This window comes from Zootermopsis nevadensis, unplaced genomic scaffold (genome assembly GCF_977971745.1).
Source record: "Zootermopsis nevadensis isolate Lab colony 2312 unplaced genomic scaffold, Znev_1.0 Znev_ptg000030l, whole genome shotgun sequence".
NCBI classification, from domain to species: domain Eukaryota; kingdom Metazoa; phylum Arthropoda; class Insecta; order Blattodea; family Termopsidae; genus Zootermopsis; species Zootermopsis nevadensis.
In genome coordinates, this window is record NW_028259162.1 from 2,846,559 (window position 1) to 2,870,244 (window position 23,686).

Consider the following 23,686-nt stretch of genomic DNA (forward strand, 5'->3'; position numbering starts at 1 on the left):
TGTAAATGTCGCTGTGTTAGAATCACTGAATCATTTAAAAGTATAAAAAACTGCAGGAAAAATACATTCCAGAAATTTTTATTTTCTTATTCAATTGCATTTGGAATGTATTATGTATTATACTCATAATTGGAGTAAACCTTTCCAAATTTGTTTCATAGGGGGTGTGTGTGTGAGAAGGGTGGAAAGTATGAAAATTTACAATAAATATTGGGAGACAGGTAACAGGGTCTTCGTTCAGTAAGTGACGAAGCAGCGTCATACAAGAATTTCTTATTGCCTTACTTCAACTGGGAACAGTAACCTGTCTTGACGTCGGCCGATCTCCACTGTTTACAGGCCGATGGAGAAGACGAGCTTAAGAAGAGACAGCTGATGGAGCTGGCCATCATAAACGGAACGTATCGGGATTCGAGCATCAAAGCAGTGGCAACAGCAGCAGGTATTCATGCCGTTCTCTGCCGGTCAGTTCGGTCTCTCTTTTGACTTCTCGTGTTCCATTTTGATAGTTTTCGTGCATAATCCTCTGAACTTTTAGATACGCTTTAGTAAGTAAATGCATGTTTTAGCATCATTGTAGGTGTTTTACTGTCACTTTTTGATTATGTTTAGAACATTTTGTGTTGCAGCTTCATAGCTCCCAGACACAGATGATGTTTGTGTGAATATTGTGCTTTTTTTTTAACAAATTCCAAATAAGGATCTATTGCCACACAAAACTAGAGACCTTTCGTTCAGCATGTTGGCACTCTTGTTTACAGGAAGTCAGAAGTTGCGAAGAAGAGGAGGAATATCATGGCATGCTGTTCATATTTAGTTAATTTTAGTTGCATGAACTTTTTTTTGGTTGGTTAGTTGGTTATAAAATGTGTTATTGTGATCCTGAAATTACTTTTCGTCTTATTGGTCGATGAAAGTAATGCACGTTAATTTGTTATGGAAGGTGACTTATGTGCTGACTTACAGCTTGTGATGAGGAGTGGCGACGGCTGACGGCAGCTGCGGCAGAGACGCAGCGACTGCTGTCTCCAGGGATGCCGGGCTTGGCGACGCCGATGCGTAACCCTGGCACACCTCTGGGCGCGCCACTGATCCTGTCCCCCAGGCTCCCTGTACCCACAACAGCAGCTTCTCTTCTGAATGGATCAGGGCACCAAGGGCCACTTCTCTCACCCCACGACCCACATGGGCTCATCTACACGCCATATGCTGATTATGCCAACTATGCAGCCCTGGCAGCATCGCCACTTCTTACAGATTACGCCGCGGCGGAACACTCGGGTGGGTTGTTTGCACGTTGACATTGACTCCTCCTCCCCCCTCTGTACTGACATGGGTGGAGAAAACCTAGCCTTAGGCCTAAGCTTTACTCATCACATCGACCACTCATTTGTTTGCACGTCGGCAAATATTTTTGCCGTCGTTCCCCACTGTGCCAGTGGAGAAATAATGTTGATTTTTAGGTTCGAGCTTTATGTGTCAACACATGAAATGTTTCCCCACCTGTATATTGGTGGATTCAACACTGTCTGCCTCCCCTTGCCTTCTTCTTACGAGGCCTGGCACGTAAGTTTTGACTGTGTGTACAGTACTCAACATGAAAGAATCAACCTGCAAGTTGTAATTGTAGCATTTTCTTAAATGTGATCAACAACGCTCAAAATATTGGTGAATTTTGACGTGTTTTATCTCGCTAAACAATTTCTCGTGCCGTAATTTACATATGTCTGTATTGTAGTTTACTGAGGAGTTGAGCTGTGTCCCGGGAAGCAAGAAGAAAAATAGCCCAATGACGTAACACTAAGTTTAGTCAGTGTGATATATTTCTGTTCAAAATATGACGTACTGATCGCTGATTTGTCTTCACGGCACTGTAATACTGTGCGGCAACTGTTCCTTTGTTTTTGACTAGGTGTTTATACTCCCACTTCATCCACTGGAGCTCAACTTCTTAGTAAGCGTCATTATCTGAACAATTTTCTGTATTTTCAGTTGAGTTCCAATCATTTCACGGTACGAACATAAATTTCTACAGTAATACCGCTTCACGTTGATTCTTTCCTCGGTTGACGAGCTGTCTGGCGAGTGGGCAGTATGTAGTGGTAGTAATCGATTTGTAGTTACTTTTTGTTGTCATTGCAGACATCACAATGTGGTAATTTTTTTAATTAATTACCGCTGATATAGTCATGTTCCAAGAACACGTCAGTGTGTATCATGTGTGATATGCCGCTATGTTTTCATAGGAATGGTAAATTAATTCAGTATGTTCTCCACCAGGTGGCTTGGTTTTAAACCAAGAGTAGTAACTGCAATTTTTAATAGTTATTGATATAATATTTATACATTTGTACAGTTTTTTTCCCCCCCTCCCCCTTTAGAATCTGTCCTCACGAGACATTTGTTGCATTTATCGTGTCGCACGCAAGTGATTGAAGAATGCTGTCATTTTCCTGGTTAGAGTATTTTTTTCAAAGTATGCTATTTAAATTGACCGAGGTCCGCAAAATTTTGATATAAAGGAAGAAACTGGGAAATGAAGTGGGAGTTGACATATTTAGATATTTACAATTTTCATTAATTTTCTCTTATTTATAGCAGATTTTATTTGCAGTGAATTGTATGATTGCCAGGGTTTTTGCCACTAAGTATATGAAACGTGAAGTCTGGTACCAACCTAACACTTGCAAGTTTAGTGCGCAGTCCACCCAGAAGCATACATAAATTCCAAAACTTGATTTCACATGTAGGAAGTAATCATTTTCATTTTCAGATAGTAGATGTGAACAGATGTGGTTACTGCTGTCCTGCGATTCTAATTAACGCTGTGAGATGCAACCATAATCAAGAATGAAACCAGCAGTTACTGCAGACCGTTGCTCCTATCTATCCGTTAACATTTGTAAAGATGATAAGGGCATTTAATGTGCATGGGCGAGATACACGCATACAAATATTTGTTGTAAAGCAGATGATGTGGCATAGGTTGGAGGATAATATTAAAATGGATCATAGGGAAACAGGATTGAAGGTCATGTATTTGATTCATCTCTCAGGATGGAGACCAGTCTTGTTAAGACGGTAATGATCCGTCGGGTTCTCTAAAAGGCGAGGAATTCCTTGACTCTCAAGAAGTTTGTTAATGTGTAGTTAGTTATTTAAATTTTTGCATATTCGCTGTGTGTTCTGGTGATTTGTTGGGTGTACAAAGAAGTTTAGAAGAAAATATAAAAACAGACTGATTGACGTCACTGAAAGCAACGCTAATGAAATGGAATAATGGAAATTTTGTAATGTGTGACTGGTACATAATTATCTCTGGATTTGAAACTTACGAAACTGTTCGAACACTGAAAGTAATTGGGCAGGGATGCAAGAAAAAATTTGGGACACGTTGCCTTAAATTTTACGTCAGTATCCGTGTTAGCCTTGAGAACAACGGTGTACTCGGGGTATAACCGTAGGGTCCAGCGGATGGAACGTAGGTTTTTGTTTTTGAAATATCATCACTATCTTATCATACAGCATTCAGAAGAAAGTACCACAATGGCTGCTTGACATTTAGCAGAAATTTATCATGTTTCATGGTACTAGACTTCATTATAATCATTATAGTGGCAAAAGCGCAGTAGTAGTTTCATAAAGTTGTTTTAGAAACATGCAATTGATGTAGGCAGAAGTATTGTTGATCGTATAGTTTATGGCTTAGTCTAGCGTACTTTAGCATACTTTATTTTCAAGTTTTACTATCCATTAGGTACTAAACCCAAATATTCAACATTATTAACTTAAAAAAGTTTTTGTCGTTGGAATGAAACAGTCAGTTTCACTTCTACCAGAAGATTTTTGTTTCAGGTTCTTTTTTAATATTGCCTAAATCTCAGTCTTGATCTTTCAAATAGTTGCTTTCCAAAATTTTCATAGAAATTATGTGTGTGAGTTTTACTGCATCCGAGATCCATATTTAGTCCATCGTAACCTCTTCAAACTAACAGATATAGCAATATTTTCGTAAGTTCTTGTTTTCCCCTCATGGTAATGATTGTGTCTCGTAAGCACGCAAAACAGTGCACAGATTAGAATTTTCTAATGATAATTGTGTAATCCTCTTCTAGTCCACCATCTCATAGTTAGATCTAGGAAATTTAGCAAAATTATTTAATCATTATTTCTGCCTGCATAATTAAAACGCATCAGATTTTCTGACATAATTCAGACTCCCTTTTTCAAATGGTGTTTGAACATTATGTATGCTTAAATACTCTCTAATGTGAACACAGTTTATGTAAGCAGAAGTTTATGGGTGTGGTCAGAAGTTGTACGGACGTGTGTCAAGATCTCCGTTGGTCATTCCAGAGCAGCGGTGGGTCACGGTTGGGGTGTGAACCACTGGTTGCATGCGCGATGGCCTGACCAACGGTAGCCCATGCTTGTAAATGCACGGCACGAAGGAGCGGCCCCACCGAGGTCTGCTGTCTGCCAGATCGAACATTGACCAACAATAGCGAGAGTTTTATTACGCTGCCCAATTATTGCTTGGCAAGTGCCTTCAGTAACATTATCGAAGTTGTAGAAGCATAAAGAAAACAGCATTTCCAGCTGTTAGCAAAATGTTTAATCACATCCTTCTTGTAAAATTAAAACATTTGCCTAGGTAATTAGTGTTAGAATTTTGATACTGTCTTATTTACAAATTATTTAATCTTATTTATTTCATTTTCAATGAATGAAATCTTATTTCTTTTTATGATATACCTTCTAATACGTGAACAATGATTATGAAAAATTATTATTTGAATGATTTACTGGACCAGAAGTTGCAACTCTTTACATCTCTCTCTCTCATTCTCTCTCTCCCCCCCCCCCCCCTTTTTCTTCCGCTTAGGAGTTTCCATGACGTGTCTTGATAGTATTATAATTTTCAATATGCGTTAACTGCATAGTCTGATCGGATCAGTGTCTCGGAAGGATGTAATTTTGCGTAAGAGTCAAAGTACAACTTAAAAAGGGGGAAGCATGCCTCGGCTTTTCAGCAGTTTGCCTGCGCAGTGTTGGGCGGTATAATATTCGTATGAGAAATTTGTTTCTGCAGAACTGTTCCAGGGTGATGACTTTCTTTTAAGTGTGTGACAGTGCAGGTAACCACAAAGAAGAAAATAAACTTTAATAATTAGTCCCGTGTTTTTTATATACAATATAAATATGTATATAAATATTATAAACATGTTAGTGATATGTAGGTGGATCATCCGAGTTAAGACTCGGGGATTAGTGATGTTTTGTTTTAATTTTGTGAAGGAATTTTTATATATTGTATAATTGGCATATGTCTTAATATAGTAAATGTGTGTTTTTTTCTTGGCGTGATCAGTTCGTAGGTTGTTTTGAATGATTTACTGTGTGAAAGTTGAATGAACGTGACAATGTTTTATTAAGAGTTTTCTATTTAACTTTTTTTTTATTGTATTACAATGAAGACTTTCAAACTGGTGATGGGTGTTTAAAGTATTTATATTACTGAAAGTATTAGTAGCTGCTATAGAGCCCATTTTAAATAAATATAATGAAAGCTATATAAAAATCAAATGTTGGTGATGGTTAAACAATTTCCATGTATTTATATTATATTTTCAATTTTTTTTTTAACAGAATTAACAAATAACATCAGAAAACCAGTATAACAATGCCCTCTGTTAACGTCTCCAGTAAAACACAGTAACAAATTCCTCGTGAATTTTACGAGAATTGAGTGCCTGACAATTTAATAACTATCGAGCTTGAGGGACCAAACATTTATCTGAAAGAATGATCTATTGCAATCTTTTTTATTATTATTGTTATTAACTTCCCAACTTACCCGTTCATAATTCAGTAACTACTTTACCAGTAAGGTTAACAAAGGTAAAACAGCTGTTGGTACTGCTGTCTTCACAATAATATTAATACCGTATTAATAAACAGTATGTTTGGTTGTGTGACTGAATTGTAGCCAAAATAGTGTTTATGTAGTTAATTTTATTACAACGAGTAAGTTTTCAGTGTTTTGAGTTGTCAAAATTGTAAGAGGATGTAACGTGCCAAGCATGTTGTGGTGTGCAACTGCGTGACACAAGGTGTAACGTGTCGCATCACGTCTGAGGACGCGTCGTCTCTCTGATTCAGTAGGCGTTAAGTACTATCCTGTGAGGTCAATACCACACAATTGTTTGACATGGTAATATGACATTAGTGCCATAAGAAAGTTTCTACCCATGTTACGGTGCTCCAAGTTTTCTTATTTAGCGAGTTTTTTTTATCTGAGGATGAAATCCAGTATTTAGAACAGTAATTTTAATGTGTAAAATGTGTGGAAAGTTTTATTAGTTTGAAACAGGGAAAACAATTACATTTAATAAATGCCTATTTCAGCAATACAAATAAGGAAATTTTACATTATATTTCTTAAAAATGGCATTGCTGTTTAGTAATTAAACTTTATTGCATAAAAAATGTAACACAATCCATTTTGAAGAAAATCGGCAGAAAGTTACGTAAAATCTTGGTATTTAATGTGTTATCTATTTTAATATACTTTAATTGTTTAAAAGACTAGCTTATATTGTTATGAAGGACAGTTTTTTTTTAAGATTAGTCATGTATCTTTTGAGTCTCAGGTTTCTGCATATCCATAAAAATAATTTTCTTTAGTTTCTTAAGCACTGGCTCAGAAGTGAAGCCCCTGTTCACAGGACTAAGCATAAACCCAAAATAACTTAAAAAAAAACCATATACAATGTTTAGCAGGTTTTAGCATATATCAGTTGTTGATCTCATTTGAGCTCCTTAATGTTGTCAAAAAAATTGTGGCAGTGATATTTGGGCAGAAAGAAAATAAAACATGCAAACTTTTGAAATTAGAAAAAGAAACTTGAAGGATAGTGAATTCATACATTGATAAATTCTGGGAAATCAGGTTTTCAGTTTCTTTATTTTGTTATATAAGCTTATTGGGACGGACAACGTACATAAAGTGGAATCATCTTAGGATGCTGTAACACAGAGAAGTTGCTGATGTAATAATATGCAAGAATTTAATAAGGAAATTAAACCTTTGTTTTTATTACAATTGGTTTCAATTTATTGATGGTGATGTTTTGGGTGGAAATACTTATTTTTTTGGAATATTCGTACACATTTCTTGGTTTTTTGTGCAAGTTTGTAAATGAATAATTAATCTTTTATCAAGTTGTTAGGACTGCATTTAGCAGACCTTTTCAATAAACAGCAGTGCCGTTTAGTGCATGTGTTAAATTGAGAAATATAGCCTCGGTTAATGTCCCTTCGTTTGTTGAAGGATGCATGCATTATGTGACAACAGAATTCTTTCCTGTTTAGTTACGACACTTGTACAATGGTATTTTAGGTACATCACACGTCTTTACATTGTAGTGAGTGTCCTGGGCTTGCATCTACACAGTTTCAACTTGTAATTTGTGCATAGTATGTTTCAGGTGCAGTTAAAAGTCTTTTACAGAAGCCATTTAGAATTATTAATAATAATTACTGTTCAAACTTTTAGTTAATAATTTTCCTTATCTTTCAATAAAATTCTAGAGAGATGAAAAGTTTGCCACAAAAATTAAATTGTTGTAAAATTCAGATGTAGATTTTTAACGTACATGTTCTGTTCTTTGTTTTTTTATCTTTTAACATTTGAATACATGTTCTTGCAGATCACTGTTTCAGGATTTTCCGCAAGATATAAGAGGCAGAGTTTAAATAACGAGTCTTGTCACAGTGACTAAAAATGCTGGAATTTGTAAAAGCCGCTAATTCTGTGTTCTTCATCCCATTCAGTATCGCGGAAACCTGTTTCTTCGATTTAGTGAATAATTTGCTTCAAACGTACTTTAACATGCATCTCGAATTTTGTTTTGCATGACTGATCAGTCTGGAAAAGGGGAGGTTGCTTAATGCAAATAATCTCTCTTCAGAGCATTTAACAAATTTCTAGCGGAGCTACATCTTGTTGTTATAGTTACAGGTACTTAGAAGTACTTAGAACATTTGTTTGTATGTTGCGTTCAGTTCTTTAGATGATATCATACCTCACTTGTTAATGCTCTTACTAATTCTTCCTTTCTTTCCACAAGGACCCAGGCATTGATTATAGTTCTCGGTATACAGAATATTGTGTCCGTGTAACATAATCAGGTACGCTGTGTGTATAATTGTAATTACCGTAGTAATGTATTGTGCTTCTGACATAGTTTTCCTTATTTCATCATCCTCCACTGTCGTGTTGATCTGCAAGAACCCAGAATGACAATGTAAAGTTACCAATCAGTAAAATTCTTTTGTTAGTTGCGACCAGATGCAAGCCTGACAGGAGTCTGATGTACCTGTGTTGTAGGGAAACCATTCAGAATCATGTGCTTTAAAACAATTTGTTTTTCTGTGCCTGTGTATCCAGGTGCAGCAGCTAAACGGAGGCACTTGGGTCAGTTACGGGAACATCCGTATCAAAGGGCCGGGGCCCTTTCATGAAAAGTCTGTGCCCCTGTGGCAAGGTTAGTTTTCTTGTTATTCATTGGTACCTCTCTACTTGACTGTATTTGTTGTAGGTGTTATATTGCGACAACGTAAAGTCTGTTTGTCTGACTTCAGTTCTTGCTTCTGTATTTTTCTTTACTGATCTCGGCTTTGGAAGACGTTGCTGTCGTATCGCGAATTTTAATAGTAAATGTTGCGAGGAACATGACTACTTGTAAACAGAAAGAAAGAATGAATGTATAACTTCTTCTGGAGTATCAAGGACTGTAAGTGAAGTACTCAGACCTTACTCTTATTTTTTACTTGTGGGAATGTAGGCAGAGGAAAGAAGGACATAATTGCTATTGCAATTCTGTACGAAAGTCTTAAGTTAAAATATTTGCTGTCATAAACATTATGTGTGCTTGTAACCAATAGTGCGTGGCTTCAGATGTTTGGTTACCGTAGCAAAGTAGGTCGATAATTCCGAGTATAGAGAGGTATTTATTTTTTAAATGATCGATCACAGTCCATGTGATTTGTTGCTATAACTAGTCTTGAATGCATTATTTTTTACAGTACTTTTTATTGCCACCCGAAGCTCATCTTTGCAGTCAGAATTTAATTGGGGAGACTCTCTTGCGATTCTTTTTCATTCACTTTATGAATTAGTTGTAATACTGGTGCTAAAAAAATAACCTATACTGGTGGTCACAGAGAAGTATACTTTTACATGGCCACTGCAGTAACCGAAAGCATTCTCATGCTTGTTTGGTGCAAAACGAACTCTGCAGTCAGTAAGTTTGTATGTGTTTATACCCACATAGAAGATCGTACATAAAATAGCCACCAATTGTATTATTTTTATACTTTTTAAAAGTTTTTTTATTGGCCCCATATAGGCAATATTTACATTATATGTTATACATTTTTCTTCCAGTACTTACTGTTTTAGCATTTTGATATAGTATTTGTCTATTGTATGGTTGTGATATTTTATTTCCATGTTAGAGTAACTGATCGATGGATGTTTGCCGTGAGGAGAAGCTTACAGATTGCCCTGATTGGGTCACACACACATGCCCTTCTTTCCTCATATCATTTATTTGTATATTTTCGAAAAGGAGCATATAATGTGAATGTCATGATTTTGTATGAACATGGTAACCTCCCTTGAAGGGGGGTGGAAAAGCATCATAATATATTATTTATATTCTGTATATTTTTTTCCAGTTTATGAACTATTCTGTATTTTGTTGACTTAGGCAACTTGTGCCTGTGGATCCACTCTAATGAGATTTTTTATTGGATATGTATATACTTGGTGCAAAACTCCAATCAGAAAATAAAATAAAGAAAATATCAGTAAATAAAAAACACAGACAGAAACTTTTATTATCTCTTGAGATCATCCGTTCTCAACATTCCCTTTTCTTGCCACTCGACATATGAGTTTGTGGGATTGTGAACAACAACTGTCGTATAACATTGTTTGTGACACAATGGCAAGAAGACAAATTTCCACTCATGGAACTTTGATTTTTAAACAGATGCTGCATTGCTTCCATAAACTCATATTCTTACGAGGTTTTCAGACACGCCTAAACTAATCATTTAAACTTTTTTTTTCAGTTAAGTCTTTGTAAGTCAAAACAACATAATCTTAAATGTCTTCCCTTTGAAATTTAACTTTATCTGCATTTTGAACCACGTTTCACAAGTGTTGACCCATTTTGAATCATTTACTGATGGGTCATATACATGTGAAATCATTATTTTTCGTGAAGTTTTCGTTTTTTGTTCTTTTTAAATTAAAAACTATTCTTTAAACTCCAGTTATCCCTGGAGCTAAGAGATTTACGAACGTGCCGTGCACAGTACCAGATAACTCAAGTAGTATAACCATTTTAGCTCCGCACATGCTCCCTACTTGAGTTACAAGATGCTGCTTGGACCCGTGGCTGGGGAAAACTAACTTTTTTGTTTGTTTTTGTTTTATAAATGCAAATTTACAGTATACACATAAAACTTCTATACCTTCCCTATTCTTGCACTAACTAAAAAAAAACGATCTGTCCACAAGGCCAAGTTGACACTAACGAACGGGCAGCCATTTTGTAATAATTGCTTTTTAAATGCCTGACTTTCATGTACCAGACAATTTGTGTAATAAGTTCTGTAAAAATACCTGCTCAGGGACTGGATTCCACATGCTCCTATTAGAATAATGTAATAATTTTGGGTTGAATGTGATAATTGTCTGTGTATAATTAATAATAATAACTTTTATTAATCAAACTGCACTTTGGGGCTTGTATGGGACTAGTGATGGTGTATGTATTTTGTAGCTAGTGTAGTAGTGTTCTGGGAGATTTTTTGTCTTGTTGACTGCTGGGATTGTGTCTGAGTGAGTGTCTTTTTTTTACTTGAACCCAACTTTCTCGGAAGCATTTTGCATATAGTATGTGATTTCTGTCAATATTATGTTCCCCCTGCTCATACCCCATTTGAAAGAATAAATTAATGTCACCCAATCATTAATACTTGCAAGAGAATATCTTCGTGGCCAATTACACTTTGTGTCAGCAATGAAGATTTTTTTTTTTTTCCACAAATTGCTCTTAATGTTATTTTAAAATGAAAATTTGCATTATTGATTTCGGCGTTAATTTCATGTAAACTTCTCAACCTCACATCGTAATCATTTCTGAAAAGTTTTAGAAGTGCCAGGACAAAATTTTTAAATGCAAAGTTAATTTTATGAGGTAAATTTAATTTTTCACCTGCTAACCTCCTCTCCATTATGTTGGTAACTTTGTTTTAGTTATTGTTCGTCTTACCGTTTACTGAACTGATCGGAATCAGACATACGTATTGTTTTATTTGTGTGGTTTTAATGTAATGGGTTATTTATGATAGGGGTTGTGAACCACGAAAAGATTTCAAGATCATAGACGAAACACTTTTCTGCTGTGCTGTTGGAATATTAGGGTTTTTTTAAAGTAGACGCACATTTCGTCGTGTCGCAGTGTAACTACTATAAAAGATTATACTTAATTTAAAATTTAATTTACACTTTTCTAGGGGAAGAAAGTGTATATTAAAATTTTCACCTTCTGCATAATTGCTCCTATTCTTTTTTTTCCGTCTCTTTAAAAATCCTTTTGTGTTTCATGGTGAATATGTAAAGGGTGTAATTGAAAATGAAAAACTTTGTGTATTTCCCTTTGCCATTCCCATTGTACATGTTATATTGATTAACCTCTGTAAAAAATGGTTCAGTTTTTATTTTATTATATGTTTCTAATGAGTTAATTTTAAATTTTGAAAAAATTAATGCAAGTTCCTTCAAATGGGTGTTGTTTGTAGTTGGGACATATGTACATTTTTTCCTGTAATATCAAAATAGTGACATACCTGACTAGCATATTCACTCAACAATCTCTTGTGCAGCACATCTAATGTGTTTATCTTAAGATTGCTTTACTACTACTAATTTTGCCAGTGGGTGTTTTTAAGTCATTGCAATGAATTATACCCACAATTTTTATTATCTGAAGTTGTTTTTTTTTTTTTAAGCTCTTTTCTTGTAGCAGTCTTAATCTTCACATTAAGCGTTCTGAACTGTGTATATAAATATGCAAGAAACAAGTCAGTTATTTGTTATTTCCTGTGCTAAAGTAAATAATTCATTGCTTTGCTTTTATTCACTAAGGGTAGCCAGTTCTCTTTTTCTCTTAAATAGAACCAAGTCTGAACATGCACAACTATGCCTATTGAATAACATGCATTTTTTTCTATTTGATTCTAAAATAGACGTAGCACTCTGTTGCACAAGTTACTAATTTTTATAGTTATAAAAACTGGCTCCCTAAAATATTGTTCCCCGTTATACAGTCATCTGTTCACAAGCCGTGGATGTTAATCGGAATGTGCTTCAGAACATGAAAAAAGTTCCCATCTGCATTTCAAATGTTAAAAAGTTTAAACATTCTAACAAATGACTGTGTAATGGCCTAGGCAGAAAAGCTGAAATTTGTCTGTTGCTTCGCTGTATGCCTTTTTGACTTTTGAAAATCCGTAATTTAATTTAGAGTACCAAATAATTAAGACATTTCACAAATTCAAAATGCCTCTTAAATTAAAGAACAAGAATTGTAATTTCAATTGAACTCTGCAGAGTCGTTTTCAAAATCAGAAATTCTTGTGACTCAAAAATGAAAATGTTTCACTTTGAACCTTGCTAGTTGTGGCACGTGCTGCCTTTAATGATCCATTATTCAAAACCGTACACTAGGCTCCGCCCACAGAGTTCGCAGATTAAACGAGGAACGCGTTGAAAGGCTGTTGAAACCACTTGTGTGAGACAGTTCCATTGTATCCCATAAATAATATGTTTTAATTACTTTGTTCCCTTGTTAGTTACTAAGGTGATATGATTTGTAAATATTTAATTATTCTTCTTCATACTTTATGCATTAACAGTATGTAAAAATGGTAACAAGGCATACAGTATAGTAATAATGAAACTTGCGCTACTGCCTAGGATTTTTATAATTCGCACACTGGGGTTAATTACCATTAAAACATAAACAATTCAGACTTTTGACTATAAAAAATACTAACATTCTGTTTTTTCTTTTTCTTCTTTAACCTGGTTGCCCACCAACTTTGGCCCTGGCCTTGTAGGCTTCGAGTGCTAACAATGGACCCCTAGCTCCCCTCGCTCGCCCGCCCGCCTCGTGTTCCGTAACATCTCTGCACGCACGTACGTACGGTGGAGCTAGAAAACAAAACATCTGCACTCACCATAAAAAAAACTACTACCACTACTACTATAGGACTAACTCGCAGCACTCTGATGGGGTCACTCATTCACTGCCTGTTCGCTCGCCTGCTGCCTGCCCAGGAATTTGGATCTTTCAACTTCAGAGCCTTGGAATAGGTTCTATCAGAACTTCAGACAGAGTTGGCAACACTGCACTTCTGTATGTTCTAAGATATTAAGCTCATGTACTAGCAGAGATCAATATGACGCGTCTTATGAATCTGTGTTTCTATATTCATGTTGTGTTGAACTTGATGTTTTTTCTTTCTATCCAGTACGTAACAGGAATGGACTGAATCATAAAATGAATTAATTCCCCTTGTTAGGGCTTGCAAAGTTTCCGTTAACTAGTGATTTTTACAGCAATTTCACCTTCCTTATAGAAATTTTACAATCTTTTCTCTTGAATTCTGATATGAATGTCGTACGGTTAATTCACATACATAGAGCACAATCTGTTTGTTTATTTATATATATAATGGTGACTTGCGAAATCAGATCCGCTTAATGCAAGAGTTTTTTTTTTTTTTTTAATTAAACAATATGTTGTCTAAAATGTAAAATGTGTGGTACTGTGCACTGTATTTGCCTTATGGACAACTTTTCCAGTTCATTTCAGTACGTTCATACTGAAGTTATGTTGACCTCTGCTGTGTATACACCGACGTGTGAAATAATTACTGTATGTAATGTTTAAGAATCATGTGCATTTAACCTTATAACTATTGCGTAACTTGGCAACTACTGTTATTTGAGGACATGGGAGGGGAAGAGGGCATTTAAGGGGTTGTAAGTTGCTAAATGAAACAAACACAGCGAGACATTGCCTTGTCCCAACATCCATCCTTAATGATACATGTTTTAGATAGCATTCAATGTTACATGTCCTCTGTTTCTCACAACATACTTAATTTCATTTTTTAAATAAATATACTTAGTTAAGTCCTTTTTTCAATTATGATTGCAATTGATATTATTTTAGCTAGGTTAATTCAGAGAAATTAGTATGGATAGTTTAGTATTGTTTGTTGGTATGTCCTTATTAGTATCGTACATGTGTCTATTATATAACATTTACTAATTGTTTTTGTTGTGTGTGTATAGGCAGTATAATAATGTTGGAGTGAGTTGTAACATCACCTGTGGATGAACGTTGTTGATTTGATGAACTGGAGATAGTAGTAGTAGCGTAAGATAGTTCCATCAGTTGGCAGCACCTGATATTATTCTGTGTCTAATGAGACTTCAGTTATTGGTTTTCCGTCCAGAGTTTACACTCGTCTTTGAGAAATTATTAGTTACATTGTATTGAACTTTACTTATAAATGACCGACATTGGTTGCGGAGAGATTTGTTCACCTATAAAATGTGTACACATACACATTAAACTATGTAGTGTTCATCATCATATGTTTGTGCAGCACACAAATTTCAATTAGTTAAAATTACTAATTTGTATATCTTCACAACTTCAGAAAAGTATTATACTCTCTTTTGTAATTGTGAGAAAATAGGAGAGATGAAGATTGCCGTCTTCCGGGTCGTTGCGCCGTGAAGTCTGGTAGATGTTTACCGACGTTTCAGAAGCCCTCGCTGCCTCTGAAACTTCGGTAAACATCTACCAGACTACACGGCGCAACGACCCAGAAGACGGCAATCTTCAGACTCACTGTCGTGAAAACCTGAGATCCTACATATTGGTGAGATGTTTTGTCATTTAATGACATAGAACATAGGGAAGTTACGTCAGTACAGTAATTGTATTATTGTGTGTGTGTCAGTAATGGTTTGTTTATCACGGAGAAGTTTGAGTGCAATTTTTCAGACTGAACGAAGAGATCCATTACAACAGAATTGTAATAAACACTGTAACGTTCTTGAATACAAATTAGCTTTTTAAGCTACGTTGAAAACGTGGCATTAACACGTTATATTCTGTTGCTTGACTAGTTAGTACACGCGATAAATTTAGTTTCAAAACATCATTAATGAGTATAGTTAACGTAGTTTTAAGAGAAACTCATTTAAAAAAGCGAACACAATTGCCATAAAATAATTTGTGTACAGTTCATGCTAAATTACCACAGAAGTACTAAGACATACGTTGCTGTGTGTACATTTGAGTTCGGAGGCCTTTAACGCACTAGCGCAAGTATTTTTGGATTTCTTCAAGTCATTTTAAGGATAGTGAATAGAATACATAAATGAACTTAAGTTTGTTTTAACATGGTAGCTTTGTAAATAATGAAAACTTTTCTACTTAATATAGCGTAGAATCATTATATAATTTTGTATATCAATATGAATGTTAGTGGCAATAATATATTATCAGTAGGTTCTTATTAATGGTCAAAAAATGTGGGCACATTTGGGTTTGAAATTATTATGAACAGGTGCTGCCATGGAGGTGCTTGTGTTAAATATTATCATTAAATAGAAACATATATATGTGTTGTAGCCTTTAAAATTTTAGGCACTGAAGAAGTTTTTTTTTAATTACATGTAGTTTATTGGTCTTTCTTATGATACTTGATTAATGTTAATGTACCATAGCAAATGGTGCGACTAAAACACATTTCAGCAACAAATAAAAATGTTTGCTGCTGGTATGTGATGAAATTGAAATGATAATAGTATCATATCAGTTTTAACCAAACAGAAAAATGAAACGGAATGGAAAATATGTGCAAAGTTCATGATCAAAAGGAAGCAGAAACATGTATCAGTTGTCATACATGTAATGAACATACTATAAGGCTTTGATAAAAAAAATTACTATTTCAGATTATTTTTGTAAATGTTCTAGGAATATTTCAGTCTTAATTTAAGTTGCATTGTTCTTACTCCCCCTTTATAGTTTGCAGTTTACTGGGAAGCGAACTTCCTGCTCAGTTGTTTCATAAATTTGATTTATCACTGGCGCAGTCTCCACATAAATCTTACATTTCCGAGCTGGACATTTCAGCATTGTGTTCTTAAAAATTGCGTAGTCCACCTTCAGACACTTTCATACCTACTTCAGTAAAAAAGAATTTAACAACAAAATAGTTCGGCTTTGATAAATTTTATTAACAGAAAATATGCTGTGAGACAGTTCACCCAGGCTTATTTTTTATGCATATTACTGTGAAGTAAAAAGGATAATGTTCTTTCATTCATCTTTTTTAAAAAACAAATTAGTGCGTTATATTTCCCTAAATTTCAATTTGAATGTTTTCGTGTTTAAATTGTGTTAAGCAGAGTGACGAACAAAATGTCTCAGCGTGAATGTGTCGGCTCTGCTTCAGCAAATGTTATTAGTGTCTTACTTTTCAGTGTGGCTAATGGGGAATGGAAAATGACTCGGAGGGTACAGACTAAAGTTTTCCTCTGACAGAAACATGATATTTCCTCAAATTCTAGCACTTCTCAATCTACAAGGCCATGTTTCAGAACGTCTGCCCCCCCCCCTTTTTTTTGAGCCCATTATTTGAGTATGAATATAATTTTTCTGTATGTCCAGATGTATAAGTAATGAATATAACGTATTTAGTTTTTTGGGGGAAAATAACAGTGCACACACAATTTAAATTTGTATTTGCTTGGAAATGTTCACTGGGCTATAAATCGGATCACGTAGGCGTTACTGCTACTTCTATATTACGTGTGTTCTAACATTTCGAGTACAGGGTATCTGTGCGGAATTTCTTTTTCTTATAATTTGTTTTACAGACACTTCGTGATATCAGAATTACAGTAATATTACTTTCTTAGAAAACATTATGCGTAAATGAGTGCCAAATAGTGCCTTTCATGTTCACAGAAGAATGTCATGTTAGGTAACAGATTGAATTTAGTAGTATTTTTTTTTTTCATTTTGTCCAGACCAAAGGGCATTGTGAACAAGAAAGTAGACTTCATATTTTACGTCACATTTTTAACATATAAATCTGTTGATTATCCCTGTCATAGCAAATACCTAACCTAACAGAGAGAGGATGAGCCGGGATAGCTCAGTCGGTATAGTGACTGGCTACAGGCTGGACGACCGGGGTTCGATCCCCGACGGGGGCAGAGGATTTTTCCTCTAGCCTCTGCGTCCAGACCGGCTCTGGGGCCCACCCAGCCTCCTCTACAATGGGTACCGGGGTCCTTTCCCGGGGCGTGATGCCGACCATTGACCCCCCATCTAGTGCCGAGGTCAAGAAAGAAAGGAGCTGTACCTCCACTCACCCCAAGTCCCTGTATGGTACGAGGAGGGACAAACTTTACTTTAACAGAGAGAGATTTTGCTTTGAGCTTTCTTATTTAATTGTTTTCAATGATACAGTAAAGTAATTTTGGAGTCATTTTTTCAACTTTATTTTATTTTTATTTAAATATTCTGTACTTCTGACACCAGTGGTCATATCTGAATGTTAAGATTTCGTGAGCGGATCATTTGACACACAATTATCGTGACAGTTCAGTCAAGAACATCATTGCAATGAAGCTTTCTAATGAAGATAAATATTTTATTATACTTTTCAAGTTTTCTGCTCAACAGAGTTGTGGACACTTTGTTTTGGTTTCTAACTCTGCAGATTTTGTAACATAATTATCGTGTTTAGAATTACTAATCGTTCCGTTCCCATAATTTTCTCCTGTTTTAATAAATTCACTGTTATGTATGGAACAATAAAAACCCTGCATCATGGGCAGAATATTTTGCCAAATATGCAATGTTCTTGTGTTTGTTTTGAGAAATTCCACAACAAAACTAAATTTTAAAATTGTTTGTGTGGGGGACGGGGAGTCTGTGTGCCCGTGCACGTATGCATAGGCGGACATGAAATACTTCATTAATGCCAAAATTTTTACAGTAACAGATATTGGCTAACACACAGCTGACAAAAAAATTTCATTCACAAAGTCTGACAGGTTAAACATGCCTCCAGCGTTTTACACATCCATCAAAATAGACGGATTCTGGCCAGTGATAAAATGAGAACTGATATTGTTTAAAGTGGTGAGAAAAAGGAGTAAATTTACTCGGGTGTTCAACACATCTAGATTTTTAGCTATGACAGACTGTCACTGTTACAGATTTTCAAATTTTACTGACAGATTTATAATTTAAATATATATTTGTGACGTTATTGTGCGTGTTCATGTTTATCACAGAAAAAATGATTAAAAGTTATTCTCATTTCCATCGTGAAGAAGTTAAACATTTCAAATATTGCATTATCATTATAGAAACAATAATTAGACACTGTTTCAATGTGCCAAATCATCGTAGCCATAATTTAGGGACCTTTTTTTTAAACAGCCAATCAAAGGTCGTCGTTGCACTTCATTTTTGTTGACTTCGGGAGTTTGGAGAATGGGGTACTAGTTATACAAGACATATACTTAACGTAACAAGTACACTCTGTTTTATGCAATCAATGTAATGTTTAAGATAAGGATCTGTGTCAATTTTGAGTGTTTGTAATATTTTCACTACCTTTCATTTGACAGACACTCTTCAAAAGAGTGTCAGGTAATCGTCTGATAAAACTTGTTTACGTAGAATTAAAATATTTACAGGAAAATAATTTTTATGTGTATGTTGTACTCAAATGTAGCGCTTGTAGCATACCAGCATCTAAGATCCTCCATGTGCCCTCTCTAACTTTTCTTAGTTTGTTGAGGCCAAAATTTAATGTTTAACTTCAGCATTGACAAAAAAAACCTTTGAGAGCTGACATCACTTGTCCCTGAAAGTTGAAGTTGCACATTTTCAGTAATTAAAATTAGAATTTAATGGATAAATGTTATAAAATGTTTTTGCACTGTTTTACATTGTTTAAAAAAGTCAGGTAAATTTTTAATTTCAATTGAGTAGTTAATTGGTACAAATTACAAATTAATTGTCATTTAATCATGAATTACTGAGCTCATAATTAGTTCTGTTAAGCAACAGAAGTATGAGCACTTTGCCCTGGAGATGGAGGTGATGGATTCCTCTGATTTGTTAGTAACCAACTACAAAACACGCTGCATCCCAAACCAGAAGACCGTATTCGAGTATTCATCATCATGAAAACCTTAACTGTATACGCTTCATTGACGTTGAATTAACCGGTGGTAAACTTGCTTTTATGATCATGCCAAAATTTTATGGTCCCTTGAATTACCACTGACCGTGCTGTCTTCCTTGAAACAGCGTTGGCCAGCAGTCGATGTGTTTACCAGGTGCGCTACTAATCGCTCTGCGTGCGATGCTAGACACACTAGCAAGCTTACAACTGCACGCTCTGATGTTAGGGGCTCAAATGAAGAGTTCTGCATTCTTACGCCCAAGCTGGGCTTCCTATGTTGCGCACGTGCAAGGACGAGGATCGTTCAATTCTGGCACTAGCGTAGATGCAACTGAAACTCAGATGGCAAAGGAAATGATGTTTGTTCTTTGGTTTTACGGCAAATGAGGAACTGCTGTGTTTAAAACTGGGATTCATGCACGAGTGACAGTTTTTAATATTTTAACGCAACTGAATGTGTTGCGTATATCAGAAATCGTCACTCCTTTAATCTGTGCAGCTACAGGAGATAAATTGGTTGATTTATGTTCGCACTCCCTACATTACTCTGTTAGCTACAGTGACTAAAATGTTTGTTAAAATTGATTTTAAAATATTTTTTTTTAACTCCAGACTTTTATGTCGTCGACGTCATTTATCCTTTTTCTGAGACAAAAAATTAGAAAGTGTATATAAAGTTAACATGTTTGCAAAATATAAAGTATATATGTTGTGTATCATGTTATGAATACAGACTCGAACATAACAGAAGATCATGAAGTATGCGAGACTTAAGGAAGAAAACCATGAGGAATTTATGTATTATAGTATTGAAATTATTATAGCTAAAATATATACTTATATATTTTTATATCAGTGATTCATGTGCCATTTACTTTACTAAGATTAAGATTTAATAACAACTTTTAGTGAACTAAAGAAACAGGTGAAGACTATATGGTCACAGATCCCCTTATTATTAATTGTTACTTAAGTGGGGAGAGGTTCCCGGATAACAAATCGTGGAAAACAGACGTTTAATAACCGGGCTATGGTTTTCTTACGCATTGTAATGTAGATGGCTTATCTGGAAAGCTGGAAGTAATTAATTTTTTAATTTTATAATATTAGATGCAAGTATCTTTGACATACGCAAATCAAGTTATGTGGCCAGTTACTTAAAGTCACTAGTGTTACAAGATCAGTGACCCTACTTTGGTGAGGAGTCCTAAAATATTCACGCTGACAGCACTTGAAGAAACATTTTCAAAATAATTTATCGTGTATTAAATGTTATTCTGTGAAGACGTAAGTGAAATGAATAGGTTCATTAAGATACGCAAAAGTTCTCACATAAAGCTGCTCTGTATACAAAGAAAGAATAATATAATTTGCCCCTGCGTTGTGTCTTTTAACTTCTCGGTGTCTGTCGGTGTTTTATAAAATTCTTGTGGGTACTTCTTATTAAAATGTATTGACTATATGTGAAAGTGGCCATCGTACGATCGTCACCGATGTTTTACGAAAAGAACTACGCTCTTTAGCATGTATCTCCTTGTATGTTATGTACTAACTTTCATACATTGAGCCATTTTTGAAGAAAAGAAATTTTGTAAAATTATATTTAATAACTCTTCAAATCTCATATGTAATGTGTGCTGATGAATTATTCTGCACAATGCTCCCCCTCCGCGCAGTTATTCAGAGAACGGCATCAAAATTATTGTGCTGCACTTAACAGTGTACGTCCTTTTATTTTCAATTCGTAGTTTAAGCGAAGGTGCCACAAAATATATTTGAGGTACTTGGTCCTGTAACGCTAGATTATTGAACAAAGAAACAGTACTTAATAATCAAAACTTGAATTGCTTATGTCAGTGACCATTCACCGACTTGCGACTTATTACACTTTTGGTTATGTTTAGAGTTGATTGCTGCACCATTGTAAAGGGCGTATAAGAATTAATGATTATTGGTAATAATGTGAACAAATGTTGCAATACTCAATTTTTTTTTTATAACATTAACCATGGACTGTACTCGGATCTACTGTGATGAGTCTGTGTAAAGGCAGCCTTAAGAACAGTGAATAATTAATTTTAATTTTCTATGTTGACCTTAGGTCATGCATAATAAAGAATTATATAAGGGTTCAGAAATTTGGAAATAAACGTGCATTATGATTACCATCCAAAATATAGGTTTTCAGTCTTAACTACAGTTCTGTTTAGATAACTTTTCTCAAGTCACAAATCTCATTTACTCAGCAAGAACAATGCATACGTGTTGGTTAAAGTATTTGTTTCTCAGTTACGTAATTTTCTCGCCGTCTACGAGCCTCGTGAGAAATGGTTTTAAAACAGAATTTTATTAGATGTTTCATTTTTAATATTTTAATTTCTTATGGTCTCCTGTTGTGTTTATTTTAACAGTATAAATCTTCAACAGCAATGGTGAAATATTTATTTGGAAAACAAAAATTCCTGTTGATTTCAGATTTTTTCTCCTCTCCCCAGAAAACCTCCTTTCTCTAGAGTCTAGACAGTAATAGTAGTTAAGATGTAATGAATCTTTGGATGGCAATGAAAGTGTGAATGTTGGTTAATTATAATAATATTATATGTCTAATGATGTATTGTAAGTGTATGTCTTACTGTCATCCTGCAATATATACTTGTGTTTGAGAAGTTTTATGTTAACTGATGAGCGGAACTGGAGCAACCGTGATTTAAAGCATTGATACCAACATTGTAGTGTACAGGTTAGGTTCATTTGTGTTTGCTGTTAATGGGAATTTTACTTTAATCCTACCAAAACTTATCAATCCTAGTTTGAAGGTTAGTTTTTTAATTTTATTATTTGTCTAGGTGTTCTTGAAACCACAACATTTTAGAATTTGTTTCTGTTTGGCTCCCTGCCTAGTAGATGTGGCTTTTGCCTTCCTTTCACCTGAAGACAAAAGTATAAAAACACCTAGGTGATGGATGAAGGCGCAAATGCTATTTTCTTGGAGTCTTGCGCTAACAGCAAAGGAACAAAGAATCTGAGAATGTGTTGATCTTTGTAGTAAAATATTTTATTTAAGATCAGCCTCGTGTGCGTACAGAACTGTACTCGTCTAACTGCTCCAGGTCTGTTCTCGAGTCTTGAACATACCAGAGACCTCTGATTTGTTTATTGTCCTCATGTCCTCAGCCATGTAGTGGTACATAGTAAGGAGTAGGACTGTAATAATTGCTGATGCACTGCGCCTGGACATTTTAAAGAACATTCTTTAGTGCATGTTGTGACATAACCTCACTTTTCCCTACCTCATACTTTCAATATTCCAGAAAAATCTCTTACATGTAGAATAACATCGGTGGATAATATTAAGTAGTATCTAGTGAAATTGGTCGTGAAAATGTAAACTGGGATCAGAATGAGATCCAATACTTCATTTAGATATTCGTACCTATAAAAAAAGTGGTTAGTTGACGTGACTAATTTTTAGGCCCTGGTTTATAAACTAACTGGGAAATTGAAAATATTATAACATTGACACATTTAAATATTCTCCCAGCTGCCAAGCGATCCCTTCCTTGTGAGGTTTTTGGGTCAAAATCTTATCTTCACCATTGCCTCTATGTATCTGATACTTTATAATAAGTAATATTACCTTTTAAAGCCATCCACAGGTATACAACACAACAGAAACAGTGCTAGGGAAGACAGGTATGTAACAAAGCGTACAAATTATGAATCTTCTCGTTATGTGATATTTTCTTTCTTACTTCCTCACCCTTTGGTTCAAGTATTCTCCTTAACACTTTGTTTTCAATCACAGTTTTTTCTCTCTCTCTCTTCCCGTCTTAAGCGGAGCGCAGTCACACCCATGCAATTTAACAGGTAAAGTAATTTGTTGTATATTTTAATGTTTAAGGTTTTTTGATACAGCATGATAGAATTTAATCTGGTTTTAATTTGAAGATGGCTGTCCTCTGGGTTGTAATCTGGTAGAGGTTTACCAATGTTTGAGGTCCTTGCTGATTCCGTCATTAGCCGAAATGTTAGTAAATTTCTGACTTGCTGAAACTATAACGCAGAGAACCTCAAATCTTGCAGGTTTTAATTTAATAATAAATGTAATTTTTATTTCTTGCTCTTTCCCCTAATTAGCTGCTAAAGATGTATTAGGTATTTCATTACCTTAATTGAATGAGGAAATAAGTATATGTGATCACCATCATATCTGGCTGATGTAACTTCGAGATCTGTTCTTAAATAATGCTTGTCCCAAGTTTTTTTTTATTCTGAACATAGGTTAAATTAGTAATGCTTGTTT

The 23,686-nt window shown here is 35.0% G+C and overlaps 1 protein-coding gene across 7 annotated transcripts in view; it reads left to right on the plus strand.

The window, feature by feature from the left end:
* The window catches only part of how (protein held out wings), a 143,241-nt gene extending 121,192 nt beyond the window's left edge, over positions 1-22,049 (plus strand). For 2 of the 7 annotated variants that reach the window (XM_022086683.2, XM_022086685.2), the window contains exons 5-7: positions 340-442; positions 967-1,281; positions 8,453-9,892. In XM_022086683.2, the coding sequence (XP_021942375.1) occupies positions 340-442; positions 967-1,281; positions 8,453-8,526 (492 nt within the window). In that variant the 3' untranslated portion in view covers positions 8,527-9,892. Of the gene's footprint in view, positions 1-339; positions 443-966; positions 1,282-2,773; positions 9,893-13,200 lie in introns of those variants that run through there. The other 5 variants (XR_015537906.1, XM_022086684.2, XM_022086687.2 and 2 more) reach the window with 5 other exon arrangements.
* Positions 22,050-23,686: the final 1,637 nt, after the last annotated feature.